The 13,252-nt window shown below is 47.9% G+C and overlaps 1 protein-coding gene across 1 annotated transcript; it reads right to left on the bottom strand.

Annotated features, from left to right (window-relative positions):
* Positions 1-2,106: 2,106 nt before the first annotated feature.
* Positions 2,107-12,562, bottom strand: TMEM238 (transmembrane protein 238). The gene is made up of 2 exons (XM_038753097.1): positions 11,724-12,562; positions 2,107-2,298 (listed from the first exon to the last, which is right to left on the bottom strand). Exon 1 carries the CDS (start codon positions 12,397-12,399, stop codon positions 11,734-11,736), a length of 666 nt encoding a protein of 221 aa, XP_038609025.1. The 5' UTR covers positions 12,400-12,562; the 3' UTR covers positions 2,107-2,298; positions 11,724-11,733.
* Between the last annotated feature and the right edge of the window lie 690 nt (positions 12,563-13,252).

A 13,252-nucleotide genomic window follows, 5' to 3' on the forward strand; every position in this document is an offset into this window, starting at 1 on the left:
TGCCTGATGCGCAGATTAATTGGTAGCCACTGGAGATTTTTGAGGAGGGGAGTGATATGCCCAGAGCGTTTCTGGACAAAGATAATCCGGGCAGCAGCATGAAGTATGGATTGAAGTGGAGAGAGACATGAGGATGGGAGATCAGAGAGAAGGCTGATGCAGTAGCCCAGACGGGATAGGATGAGAGCTTGAATGAGCAGGGTAGCGGTTGGGATGGAGAGGAAAGGGCGGATCTTGGCAATGTTGTGGAGCTGAGTGGATACTTCACACTGCTGCCTGGATCATTTTTGTGTAGAAACGCTCTGGGCATGTTACTCCCCTCAAAAATCTCCAGTGGCTACCAATCAACCTACGCATCAGGTAAAAACTCCTCACCCTCGGCTTCAAGGCTCTCCATCACTTCACCCCCTCCTACCTCACCTCTTTCTTTCCTTCTCCAGCCCAGCCCACACCCTCCACTCCTCTGCCGCTCACCTCCTCACTGGGCCTCGTTCTCGCCTGTCCCGCCGTCGACCCCCGGCCCACGTCCTCCCCCTGGCTTGGAATGCCCTCCCTCCACACATCTGCCAAGCTAGCTCTCTTCCTCCCTTCAAAGCCCTAATGAGAGCTCACCTCCTCCAGGAGGCCTTCCCACATTCAGCCCCCTCCTTCCTCTCCCCACCACCCCCCGACCCTACCTCCTTCCCCTCCCCACAGCACCTGTATATATGTTTGTACAGATTTATTACTCTATTTTACTTGTACATATTTACTAGTCTATTTATTTTATTTTGTTAATATGTTTTGTTTTGTTGTCTGTCTCCCCCTTCTAGACTGGGAGCCCACTGTTGGGTAGGGACCGTCTCTATATGTTGCCAACTTGTACTTCCCAAGCGCTTAGTACAGTGCTCTGCACACAGCAAGCACAGTAAGCACTCAATAAATACGATTGAATGAATGAATGAATGAAAGAATCCAGGGCCCCCCCCCCCCAAATTCAGGGCAAACAGTAATCCTCCCAAGTCCTGTTGCTTCCTTCCCTGGCTCCTCTATCTTCTTCTCTACCAGCCCTACTCCGCATCCCCCACTTGAACTTCTCTCCACCTTCTTTCTCCCCATAGCCCAGGGGCAGGATATGAACAGTGGGAGACCACCCCTGCCCCCCAAAAGGGGAGTGGAGCCCTCCCCCATCCCCCTTGGCAGCCTAGGAGGATTTTCTCTGTTCCTCCTCCTCACCCTCTCTGTTCACTCTGTTCTTCTAGACTGTGAGCCCACTGTTGGGTAGGGACCATCTCTATATGTTTCCAACTTGTACTTCCCAAGCACTTAGTACAGTGCTGTGCACACAGTAAGCGCTCAATAAATACGATTGATTGATTGATTGATTCACTCCAGCGGGGGAGGGTCCGGACACCAGGGTGACTGTGTGGGTGACTGAATATAGGGTCTGGAGGCCCAGCACACCTGGATTACTGAGGGAAGAGGAAGCCGAGGGGGAGAGAGGCCTGGAGAGTGGGGAAAATCGCGGGGGGGGGGGGGGAGGGGGGTGTTTGGGAGGTGTGAGACTTGATTTCCCAAGGGGAAAGTGGGAGAGGTGGGGGGCTGAGAGGCCAGGGTGAGAAATGACCTGGGGGGGCGGGGGGCCCTCTACTTATCTCCCAGACGGGTGAGTCAGTGGGTTTAAGCAACGGCATCAGAACATTGGGCAGCAGCAGTTGTTGGCCCACAGGGAGTTTTTCATGAAACTTCTTCCCAGGTCCTGGGAGGAGGAGGAGGGCACCGGAGGGAAGGGTCGTGTGGGGTGGGGTGGGGGGGGTGTCTCTCTGCTCCTTGCCAAGGACTCTTGAGCCCTGAGATTGATGGGGGTGGGACTCCTACGAGCACAGCATGGCCGAGATTCCCAAGTCACCCCAGATTGACCACTGGGAAGTGATGAGGGACCCTGAGTCTCTGTCCACCTTGGAACGGGGGTGGGGGGGAGAAAGGGGCGCGGAGCCGGAGGGCGGGGAGAGGACCGGAACTTGTGGTTGACGGGAGTTTGGCTCCTTAACCCTCCTGGACAAAATCACCCCTCACTGACCCTACTGGCTCCTCGCAAAGCAAAGCACAGGACACAAAGGGTGGAAGTTCACACAGTTTAAACGGCAAAGGGCAGGGAAGTGGAAGAGAAATGGGGACTGAGAGGAGCTGATGGGTAAGAAGGGGGTCTCTGACCTGGGAGCTCCATCCCAGGCGTGCTTCCCCATCTCCCCCTCTGTCTCTGCGCCGTCCCCTCAGAGGGTCTCTGCGGTCAAAGCGGTGGTTGGGGGGAGAGGGGGCCTGAAGGAGAGAGGAGGTCGTCAGTTTGCTCCTCCCCAATCCCTCGACCTACCCCCCACCCCACCATGCCCCAGAGCTTATATTCAGGAATTCGGGAAACTTGATCTCCAGCGCCGATCAAAGCAACCTGTTTCTGACTGTTTTTGCAGCCCCTGCTCCCCAAGGACCCAGGAATCCGGACCCCCAGTCCTTGCCCCCCTCCTCCCCTCAAAGACCAAAGCAATCTGCCTCTGACCCTGGTTTTGCCTCCCCTGCTCCCCAAGGACCCAGGGTCCCTGCCCCTCGATCTCTAGCGTCTTTTTGTAACCTTTGGATCTGAAAGATAAGGAGACTTAAAAAAAAAAAGAAAAGGAAGAGGGAAAGGAGGACCGGTCAAAGGTGAGGACGAGAAAGAGAAGGGAGGAGGGGAAAGGGCTGGAATGAGGGGAGCAGACAGTAGCGTCTGGGAGCCAAAATCGATTCAAATCCCGGCTCCGCCACTTGTCATCATCAATCGTATTTAGTGAGCGCTTACTATGTGCAGAGCACTGTACTAAGCGCTTGGGAAGTACAAATTGGCAACATATAGAGACAGTCCCTACCCAACAGTGGGCTCACAGTCTAAAAGCTTGTCAGCTGTGTGACTTTGGGCATGTCACTTCACTTCTCTGGGCCTCAGTTCCCTCATCTGTAAAATGGGGATTAAGACTGTGAGCCCCCCGTGGGACAACCTGATCACTTTGTAAACTCCCCAGCGCTTAGAACAGTGCTTTGCACGTAGTAAGCGCTTAATAAATGCCATTTAAAAAAAAAGACTGGGTTCTCCTCTCAGCCCTGCCACCGGCCTGGGGTGCGACCACAGGCGAGGCATTTAGCCTTCCTATGCCTCAGATCTTCCAATATAAAACGGGGGTTAAAATAATAATAATAATGGCATTTATTAAGCACTTACTATGTGCAAAGCACTGTTCTAAGCGCTAACAGCCTCTCCCTCCCTCACGGGGATGCGGTGAGTAGCTTAGTACAGTGCTCTGCACACAGTAAGCACTCAATAAATACGATTGATTGATTGTGGGAACAAATTATTTGTGGGAACAAATAGGAGATAATAATGTGAAAGCACTTTGGAAAATAAAAGTGTCACATTAAAGAAAAAAAAAACTCTATAGGTACAGGGGGAAAGGAAGAGAAGAGTCCAGAGCAGATGCTAGGTGAAGGGGAAAAACAGAATTTGGGCTGATGGGGAGGAGATGGAAGTGGGGGTACTGAGGGAGGGAGGGGGCCTGCGAGATAATATTGGGGGGAGTCAGAGAGAGTCTGGGAGGATACTGAAAGTGAAAGGGATGTTTGGCGGGGGTACAGGGAGTAGGGAGAGGTGCCAAGGTGGAGAGTGTTTAGCCCAGACTGAGCCCGCTCCTTCCCCAGACTGAGCCCCCTCCTTCCTCTCCCCCTCCTCCCCCTCCCCATCCCCCCCCGCCTTACCTCCTTCCCCTCCCCACAGCACCTGGATATATGTATATATGTTTGTACGGATTTATTACTCTATTTATTTTATTTGTACATATTTATTCTACTTATTTTATTTTGTTAATGTTTGGTTTTGTTCTCTGTCTCCCCCTTCTAGACTGTGAGCCCACTGTTGGGTAGGGACCGTCTCTATATGTTGCCAACTTGGACTTCCCAAGCGCTTAGTCCAGTGCTCTGCACACAGTAAGCGCTCGATAAATACAATTGAATGAATGAATGAAATACAGTGCTCTGCACACAGTAAGCACTCAATAAATACGATTGAGTGAATGAATGAATGAAATACAGTGCTCTGCACACGGTAAGAGCTCAATAAATACGATTGAATGAATGAATGAATGAAATCCAGTGCTCTGCACACAGTAAGCGCTCAATAAATACGATTGAATGAATGAATGAATGAAATACAGTGCTCTGCACACAGTAAGCGCTCAATAAATACGATTCCCCCTTCTAGACTGTGAGCCCACTGTTGGGTAGGGACTGTCTCTATATGTTGCCAACTTTTACTTCCCAAGCGCTTAGTACAGTGCTCTGCACACAGTAAGCGCTCAATAAATACGATTGATTGATTGAATGAATGAATGAATGAATGAATGAAATACAGTGCTCTGCACACAGTAAGCGCTCAATAAATACGATTGACTGATTGATTGAATGAATGAATGAATGAAATACAGTGCTCTGCATACAGTAAGCGCTCAATAAATACGATTGAATGAATGAATGAGAGAGGGACCCCACTCTCTCAGTCTTCTGGTTTCTCCTGGGCACTTGGAACTGTACCCATTTCAGTATATTCACCCCACCCTCAGCCCCACAGCACTTTTGTTCGTATCCGTAATTTATTTGTTGATAACGATATCTGTCTCCCCCCTTTAGGGAACGTGTCTATATCAACTCGGTGGTATTGTACTTTCCCAAGTGTTTAGTTCAGTGCCCTGCACAAAGTGAGCCCTCAATGAATACCCCGGATTGACGGACGATTGGAAGGGATTAGGGAAAAGGGGAAGGGAATGAGGTTTAAGGGAAGGGAAGGAAGAGTGAGGGTTCGAAAGGGCTCTGGAGAAGAGGTTCATTCATTCATTCAATCGCATTTATTGAGCGCTTACTGTGTGCAGAGCACTGTACTAAGCGCTTGGGACGTACAAATTGGCAACACTTAGATTTGGGGGGTGTTATGGGAAGAGAAGCAGGATTCTGTGGGGGGGGGACTGGGGAGGGGGACAGATCTTTTAGACTTTGAGCCCACTGTTGGGTAGGGACTGTCTCTATATGTTGCCAACTTGTACTTCCCAAGCGCTTAGTACAGTGCTCTGCACACAGTAAGCGCTCAATAAATACGATTGATTGATTGATTGATTGATCTCTGAGCTCCCTCCTTCCTCTCCCCCTCCACCCCCTCTTTATCCTCCCTGCCTTACCTCCTTCCCTTCCCCACAACACCTTGTATATATGTACATATGTTTGTACGGATTTATTACTCTATTTATTTATGAGCCCCGCGTGGGACAACCTGATCACCTTGTAGCCCCCCCCCCCCAGCGCTTAGATCAGTGCTTTGCACATAGTAAGCGCTTAATAATAATAACCCAGCGCTTAGAACAGTGCTTTGCACATAGTAAGAGCTTAATAAATGCTGTCATTATTATTATTATTACCTCCTTCCCCTCCCCACAGCACCTTTATATATGTATATATGTTTGTACGGATTTATTACTCTATTTATTTATGAGCCCCCCGTGGGACAACCTGATCACCTTGTAACTCCCCCCAGCGCTTAGAACAGTGCTTTGCACATAGTAAGCACTTAATAAATGCCATCATTATTATTATTATTACCTCCTTTCCCTCCCCACAGCACCTGTATATATGTTTGTGCGGATTTATTACTCTATTTATTTATGAGCCCCCCGTGGGACAACCTGATCACCTTGTAACCCCCCCAGCGCTTAGAACAGTGCTTTGCACATAGTAAGCGCTTAATAATAATAACCCAGCGCTTAGAACAGGGCTTTGCACATAGTAAGCGCTTAATAAATGCTATCATTATTATTATTATTACCTCCTTCCCCTCCCCACAGCACCTGTATATAGGTATATATGTTCGTATGGATTTATTACTCTTTATTTATGAGCCCCCCGTGGGACAACCTGATCACCTTGTAACCCCCCCCAGCGCTTAGAGCAGCGCTTTGCACATAGTAAGCGCTTAATAATAATAACCCAGCGCTTAGAACAGTGCTTTGCACATAGTAAGAGCTTAATAAATGCTATCATTATTATTATTATTACCTCCTTCCCCTCCCCACAGCACCTTTATATATGTATATATGTTTGTACGGATTTATTACTCTATTTATTTATGAGCCCCCCGTGGGACAACCTGATCACCTTGTAACCTCCCCCAGAGCTTAGAACAGTGCTTTGCACATAGTAAGCGCTTAATAAATGCTATCATTATTATTATTATTACCTCCTTCCCCTCCCCACAGCACCTGTATATATGTGTATATGTTTGTACGGATTTATTACTCTATTTATTTATGAGCCCCCCGTGGGACAACCTGATCACCTTGTAAGCCCCCCAGCGCTTAGAACAGCGCTTTGCACATAGTAAGCGCTTAATAATAATAACCCAGCGCTTAGAACAGTGCTTTGCACATAGTAAGCGCTTAATAAATGCTATCATTATTATTATTATTATTACCTCCTTCCCCTCCGCACAGCACCTGTATATATGTATATATGTTTGTACAGATTTATTACTCTATTTATTTTACTTGTACATATTTATTCTATTTATTTTATCTGCTTTATATGTTTTGTTTTGTTGTCTGTCTCCCCCTCCTAGACTGCGAGCCCGCTGTCAGGTAGGGACCGTCTCTAGATGTTGCCAACTTGGACTTCCCAAGCGCTTAGTCCAGTGCTCTGCACACAGTAAGCGCTCAATAAATACGATTGAATTGAATGTATATATGTTTGTACAGATTTATTACTCTATTTTACTTGAACATATTTACTATTCTAATTATTTTATTTTGTTAATATGTTTTGTTTTGTTGTCTGTCTCCCCCTTCTAGACTGGGAGCTCACTGTTGGGTAGGGACCGTCTCTATATGTTGCCAACTTGGACTTCCCAAGCGCTTAGTACAGTGCTCTGCACACAGTAAGCGCTCAATAAATACGATTGAATGAATGAATGAATGCATCTGAGGAGCAGCAGGGCGTGGTGGACAGAGCACGAGCCCGGGAGTCATGAGTTCTTATCATGCCTCCTCCACACGTCAGCCGTGTGACCTTGGGCAAGTCACTTCACTTCTAGACTGTGAGCCCATTTTTGGGTAGGGACCGTCTCTATATGTTGCCAATTTGTACTTCCCGAGCGCTTAGTACAGTGCTCTGCACACAGTAAGCTCTCAATAAATACGATTGATTGATTGGTTGATTCACTTCTCCGGGCCTCAGTTCCCTCATCTGGAAAACGGGGATTAAGACTGTGAGCCCCCTGTGGGACTTCCCGATCTCCTTGTAACCTCCCCGGCGCTTAGAACAGTGCTTTGCACATAGTAAGCGCTTAATAAATGCCATCATTATTATTATTATTATCTGGAAAATGGGGATTAAGACTGTGAGCCCCCTGTGGGACCTCCCGATCGCCTTGCAACCTCCCCGGCGCTTAGAACAGTGCTTTGCACATAGTAAGCGCTTAATAAATGCCATCATTATTATTATTATTATCTGGAAAATGGGGATTAAGACTGTGAGCCCCCTGTGGGACCACCCGATCGCCTTGTAACCTCCCCGGCGCTTAGAACAGTGCTTTGCACATAGTAAGCGCTTAATAAATGCCATCATCATTATTATTATTATCTGGAAAATGGGGATTAAGACTGTGAGCCCCCTGTGGGACCACCCGATCGCCTTGTAACCTCCCCGGCGCTTAGAACAGTGCTTTGCACAAAGTAAGCGCTTAATAAATGCCATCATTATTATTATTATTATCTGGAAAATGGGGATTAAGACTGTGAGCGCCCTGTGGGACCTCCCGATCGCCTTGTAACCTCCCCGGTGCTGAGAACAGTGCTTTGCACATAGTAAGCGCTTAATAAATGCCATTATTATTATTATTATTATTATTATTATTATTATTATTATTATTATTATCTGGAAAATGGGGATTAAGACCGTGAGCCCCCTGTGGGACCTCCCGATCGCCTTGTAACCTCCCCGGCGCTTAGAACAGTGCTTTGCACATAGTAAGTGCTTAATAAATGCGATTATTATCATTATTATTATTATTATTATTATTATTATTATTATTATTATTATCTGGAAAATGGGGATTAAGACCGTGAGCCCCCTGTGGGACCTCCCGATCGCCTTGTAACCTCCCCGGCGCTTAGAACAGTGCTTTGCACATAGTAAGTGCTTAATAAATATTATTATTATTATTATTATTATTATTGTTATTATTATTATTATTATTATCTGGAAAATGGGGATCGAGACCGTGAGCCCCAGGTGGAACAGGGACTGCGTCCAACCCGATTTGCCGGTCCCCACCCCAGCGCTCAGTACAGGGATTGGCACGTAGTAAGCGCTTGCCAGATCCGTTCATTATCATTATTACGGCTTAGTGGAAAGAGCCCGGGCTGGGGAATCGGAGGACGTGGGTTCGAAACCCGGTTCCGCCACCTGTCTGCTTGTGTGACCTTGGGCAAGCCACCCATCTTCTCCGTGCCTCAGTTGCCTCATCTGTCAAATGAGGGGGAAGACTGTGAGTCCGCCGTGGGAGAAGTAGCGTGGCTCAGTGGAAAGAGCCCGGGCTTTGGAGTCAGAGGTCATGGGTTCCAATCCCGGCTCCACCACTTATCAGCTGTGTGACTTTGGGCAAGTCACTTCTCTGGGCCTCAGTTCCCTTATCTGTAAAATGGGAATGAAGACTGTGAGCCCCCCGTGGGACAACCTGATCACCTTGTTAACCTCCCCAGCGCTTAGAACAGTGCTTTGCACATAGTAAGCGCTTAATAAATGCTATCATTATTATTATTAGTAACCCCTGCTTCCACTGCCCATCTTCTCCGTGCCTCAGTTGCCTCATCTGTCAAACGGGGGGGAAGGCTGTGAGCCCCCCCGTGGGAGCCCCCTCTTCTGCTGTATTTCCCCCAGCCTTAGAGCAGTGTTTGGCACCTAGTGAGCGCTTAACAGATCCCATCATCATCGTTGATATGTTAGGGAAGCAGCGTGGCTCAGTGAAAAGAGCCCGGGCTTTGGAGTCAGAGGTCATGGGTTCAAATCCAGGCTCCACCAACTGTCAGCTGCGTGACTTTGGGCAAGTCACTTCACTTCTCTGGGCCTCAGTTACCTCACCTGTCCACAAGTTTTGTTGTCTGTCTAGCCCTTCTATTCTGTGAGCCCGTTGTTGGGTAGGGACCGTCTCTATATGTTGCCAACTTGTACTTCCCAAGCGCTTAGTACAGTGCTCTGCACACAGTAAGCGCTTAATAAATACGATTGATTGAATGAATGAATGAATCTGTAAAATGGGGATGAAGACTGTGAGCCCCCCATGGGACAACCTGATTACTTAGAGAAGCAGCGTGGCTCAGTGGAAAGAGCCCGGGCTTTAGAGTCAGAGGTCATGGGTTCGAATCCCGACTCTGCCATGTCTGCTGTGTGATCTTGGGCAAGTCACTTAACTTCTCTGAGCCTCAGTTACCTCATCTGTAAAATGGGGATTAAGACTGTAAGCCCCACATAGGACAACCTGATCACCTTGTATCCCCCCACAGTGCTTAGAACAGTGCTCTGCACATAGTAAGTGCTTAACAAATGTCATGATTATTATTATATCACTTTGTAACCTTCCCAGCGCTTAGAACAGTGCTCTGCACGTAATAAGCGCTTAACAAATGTCATTATTATTATTACTATCACCATGTAATCTCCCCAGCGCTTAGAATAGTGCTTTGCACATAGGAAGCGCTTAACAAATGCCATCATTATTATTATAATCACTTTGTAACCTCCCCAGCGCTTAGAATGGTGCTTTGCACATAGTAAGAGCTTAACAAATGCCATAATTATTATTATCACTTTGTAAGCTCCCCAGTGCTTGGATCAGTGCTTTGCACATAGTAAGCGCTTAACAAATGCCATCATTATCATTATCACTTTGTAAGCTCCCTAGGGCTTAGAACAGTGTTTTGCACATAGTAAGCACTTTGTAATCTCCCCAGCGCTTAGAACAGTGCTTTGCACATAGTAAGCATTTAACAAATGCCATCATCATTATCACTTTGTAACCTCCCCAGCACTTAGAACAATGCTTTGCACATAGGAAGTGCTTAACGACTGCCATCATTATTATCACTTTGTAAGCTCCCCAGCAGTTAGAACAGTGCTTTGCACATAGTAAGCACTTAACAAATGCCATCATCATTATTATTTTCACTTTGTAACCTCCCCAGGCTTAGAACAATGCTTTGCACATAGGAAGTGCTTAACGCATGCCATCATTATTATTATTATCACTTTGTAAGATCCCCAGCGCTTAGAACAGTGATTTGCACATAGTAAGCGCTTAACAAATGCCATCATTATTATTATAATCACTTTGTAACCTCCCCAGCGCTTAGAATGGTGCTTTGCACATAGTAAGAGCTTAACAAATGCCATAATTATTATTATCACTTTGTAAGCTCCCCAGTGCTTGGATCAGTGCTTTGCACATAGTAAGCGCTTAACAAATGCCATCATTATCATTATCATTTTGTAAGCTCCCTAGGGCTTAGAACAGTGTTTTGCACATAGTAAGCACTTTGTAATCTCCCCAGCGCTTAGAACAGTGCTTTGCACATAGTAAGCATTTAACAAATGCCATCATCATTATCACTTTGTAACCTCCCCAGCACTTAGAACAATGCTTTGCACATAGGAAGTGCTTAACGACTGCCATCATTATTATCACTTTGTAAGCTCCCCAGCAGTTAGAACAGTGCTTTGCACATAGTAAGCACTTAACAAATGCCATCATCATTATTATTTTCACTTTGTAACCTCCCCAGGCTTAGAACAATGCTTTGCACATAGGAAGTGCTTAACGCATGCCATCATTATTATTATTATCACTTTGTAAGATCCCCAGCGCTTAGAACAGTGATTTGCACATAGTAAGCGCTTAACAAATGCCATCATTATTATCACTTTGTAAGCTCCCCAGGGCTTAGAACAGTGATTTGCACATAGTAAGCGCTTAACAAATGCCATCATTATTATCACTTTGCAAGCTCCCCAGGGCTTAGAACAGTGCTTTGCACATAGTAAGCGCTTAACAAATGCCATCATTATTATTATCACCTTGTAAACTCCCCAGCGCTTAGAACAGTGTTTTGCACATAGTAAGTGCTTAACAAATGCCATCATTATTATCACTTTGTAAGCTCCCAAGGGCTTAGAACAGTGCTTTGTACATAGTAAGCGCTTAACAAATGCCTTCATTATTATCACTTTGTAAGCTCCCCAGGGCTTAGAACAGTGATTTGCACATAGTAAGCACTTAACAAATGCCATCATTATTATCACTTTGTAAACTCCCCAGCGCTTAGAACAGTGTTTTCAACATAGTAAGTGCTTAACAAATGCCATCATTATTATCACTTTGTAAGCTCCCCAGGGCTTAGAACAGTGCTTTGTACATAGTAAGCGCTTAACAAATGCCTTCATTATTATCACTTTGTAAGCTCCCCAGGGCTTAGAACAGTGCTTTGTACATAGTAAGCGCTTAACAAATGCCTTCATTATTTTCACTTTGTAAGCTCCCCAGGGCTTAGAACAGTGCTCTGCACATAGTAAGCGCTGAACAAATGCCATTATGAGGAGGAGGGGTGGAGGATGATGTGAGGTGCCCATCTCACCTTTGACCCCTCACTGGAGGGCGGTGGCGGCTGCCCCGGCTGCTTCCCCCTTCATGTCACCGAGCTGCAGCCTGACACGGCAGCCGGGCGGGGGTCCCCCCTTGTGCCGGGCCGAAGCCCCCACTCCGGTGGTCGCCTGCTGGGACCAGCGGCGGGACAGCTTGCGGGCCAAGCGGGCCAGGGTCCCGGGCCTCAGCCCGTAGTCACGCTGCAGCTCCAGGCGGGAGATCTCGATGTTGCCCGTGTACCAGAAGATCCAGCCCAGGAGGCTGAGGAAGACCAGGAGGGCCCCGGAGTAGATGAGCAGGTCCCCGAAATCCCGGCCGTGGGCCTGCAGGCGGGCGAAGACGCCGGTCAGCAGGGCGGCCATCCCAGCCACGTCCAGGGCCACCGCCAGGACCAGCGCCGCCCGGCAGCGGCCTAGGCCCGAAGAGGCCTGAGGAGGGGTCACCGAGGAGGAGGAGGAGGCCTGAGGAAGGGTCACCGAGGAGGAGGCCGCACGAGGGGCCACCGAGGAGGAGGCCGCACGAGGGGCCACCGAGGAGGAGGCCGCACGAGGGGTCACCGAGGAGGAGGCCGCACGAGGGGTCACCGAGGAGGCCGGAGCGGTCACCGGGGAGGAAAGGCCCGTCCCGGGACCCGAGGGGGCGGGAGGCTGCGGCCCGGACGAGGCCATGGAGCCCAAGGGAGACGCCACCGACGATGACCGACCGGTCCGACTGGTTCCGGGGCGAGCAGGGAGGAGTTGGGCAAGGCCCAGCCACCGGGACGGACGGACGCCCCGACCTTTCCCCCTCCTTCCTCCCTCCGCCCGGGGAGCCGGCTTTCCCAACCCCACCTGGTCCTCTCCTTTCATTCATTCATATATATGTACAATATAGAGATATACATACATACACAAACATATATACATTCAATTCAATCATATTTATAGAGCGCTTACTATGTGCACTGGACTAAGCTCTTGGGAAGTCCAAGTTGGCAACGGATAGAGACGGTCCCTACACCGACAGCGGGCTCACAGTCTAGAAGGGGGAGACAGACAACAAAACAAAACATATAAAGCAGATAAAATAAATAGAATAAATATGTACAAGTAATATAAATAAATAAATAGAGTAATAAATCTGTACAAACATATCTACATATATACAGGCGCTGTGGGGAGGGGAAGGAAGTAATAATAATAATGATGATAGCATTTATTAAGCACTTACTATGTGCAAAGCACTGTTCTAAGCACTGGGTTATTATTATTAAGCGCTTACTATGTGCAAAGCGCTGTTCTAAGCGCTGGGGAGGTTACAAGGTGATCAGGTTGTCCCACGGGGGGCTCACAGTCTTCATCCCCCTTTTATAGATGAGGGAACTGAGGCACGGAGAAGTGAAGTGACTTGCCCAAAGTCACCCAGCTGACAAGTGGCGGAGTCAGGATTGGAACCCATGACCTCTGACTCCAAAGCCCGGGCTCTTTCCACTGAGGCACAGTGCTTGGGGAGGGGGAGAGGAAGGAGGGGACTCAGTGTGGG

The sequence above is a fragment of the Tachyglossus aculeatus genome, chromosome 10 (assembly GCF_015852505.1).
Source record: "Tachyglossus aculeatus isolate mTacAcu1 chromosome 10, mTacAcu1.pri, whole genome shotgun sequence".
NCBI lineage: Eukaryota > Metazoa > Chordata > Mammalia > Monotremata > Tachyglossidae > Tachyglossus > Tachyglossus aculeatus.

Excerpts from the sequence above, each read along its gene's own strand:
- TMEM238 (XM_038753097.1), bottom strand. The coding sequence starts at position 12,399 with ATGGCCTCGTCCGGGCCGCAGCCTCCCGCCCCCTCGGGTCCCGGGACG.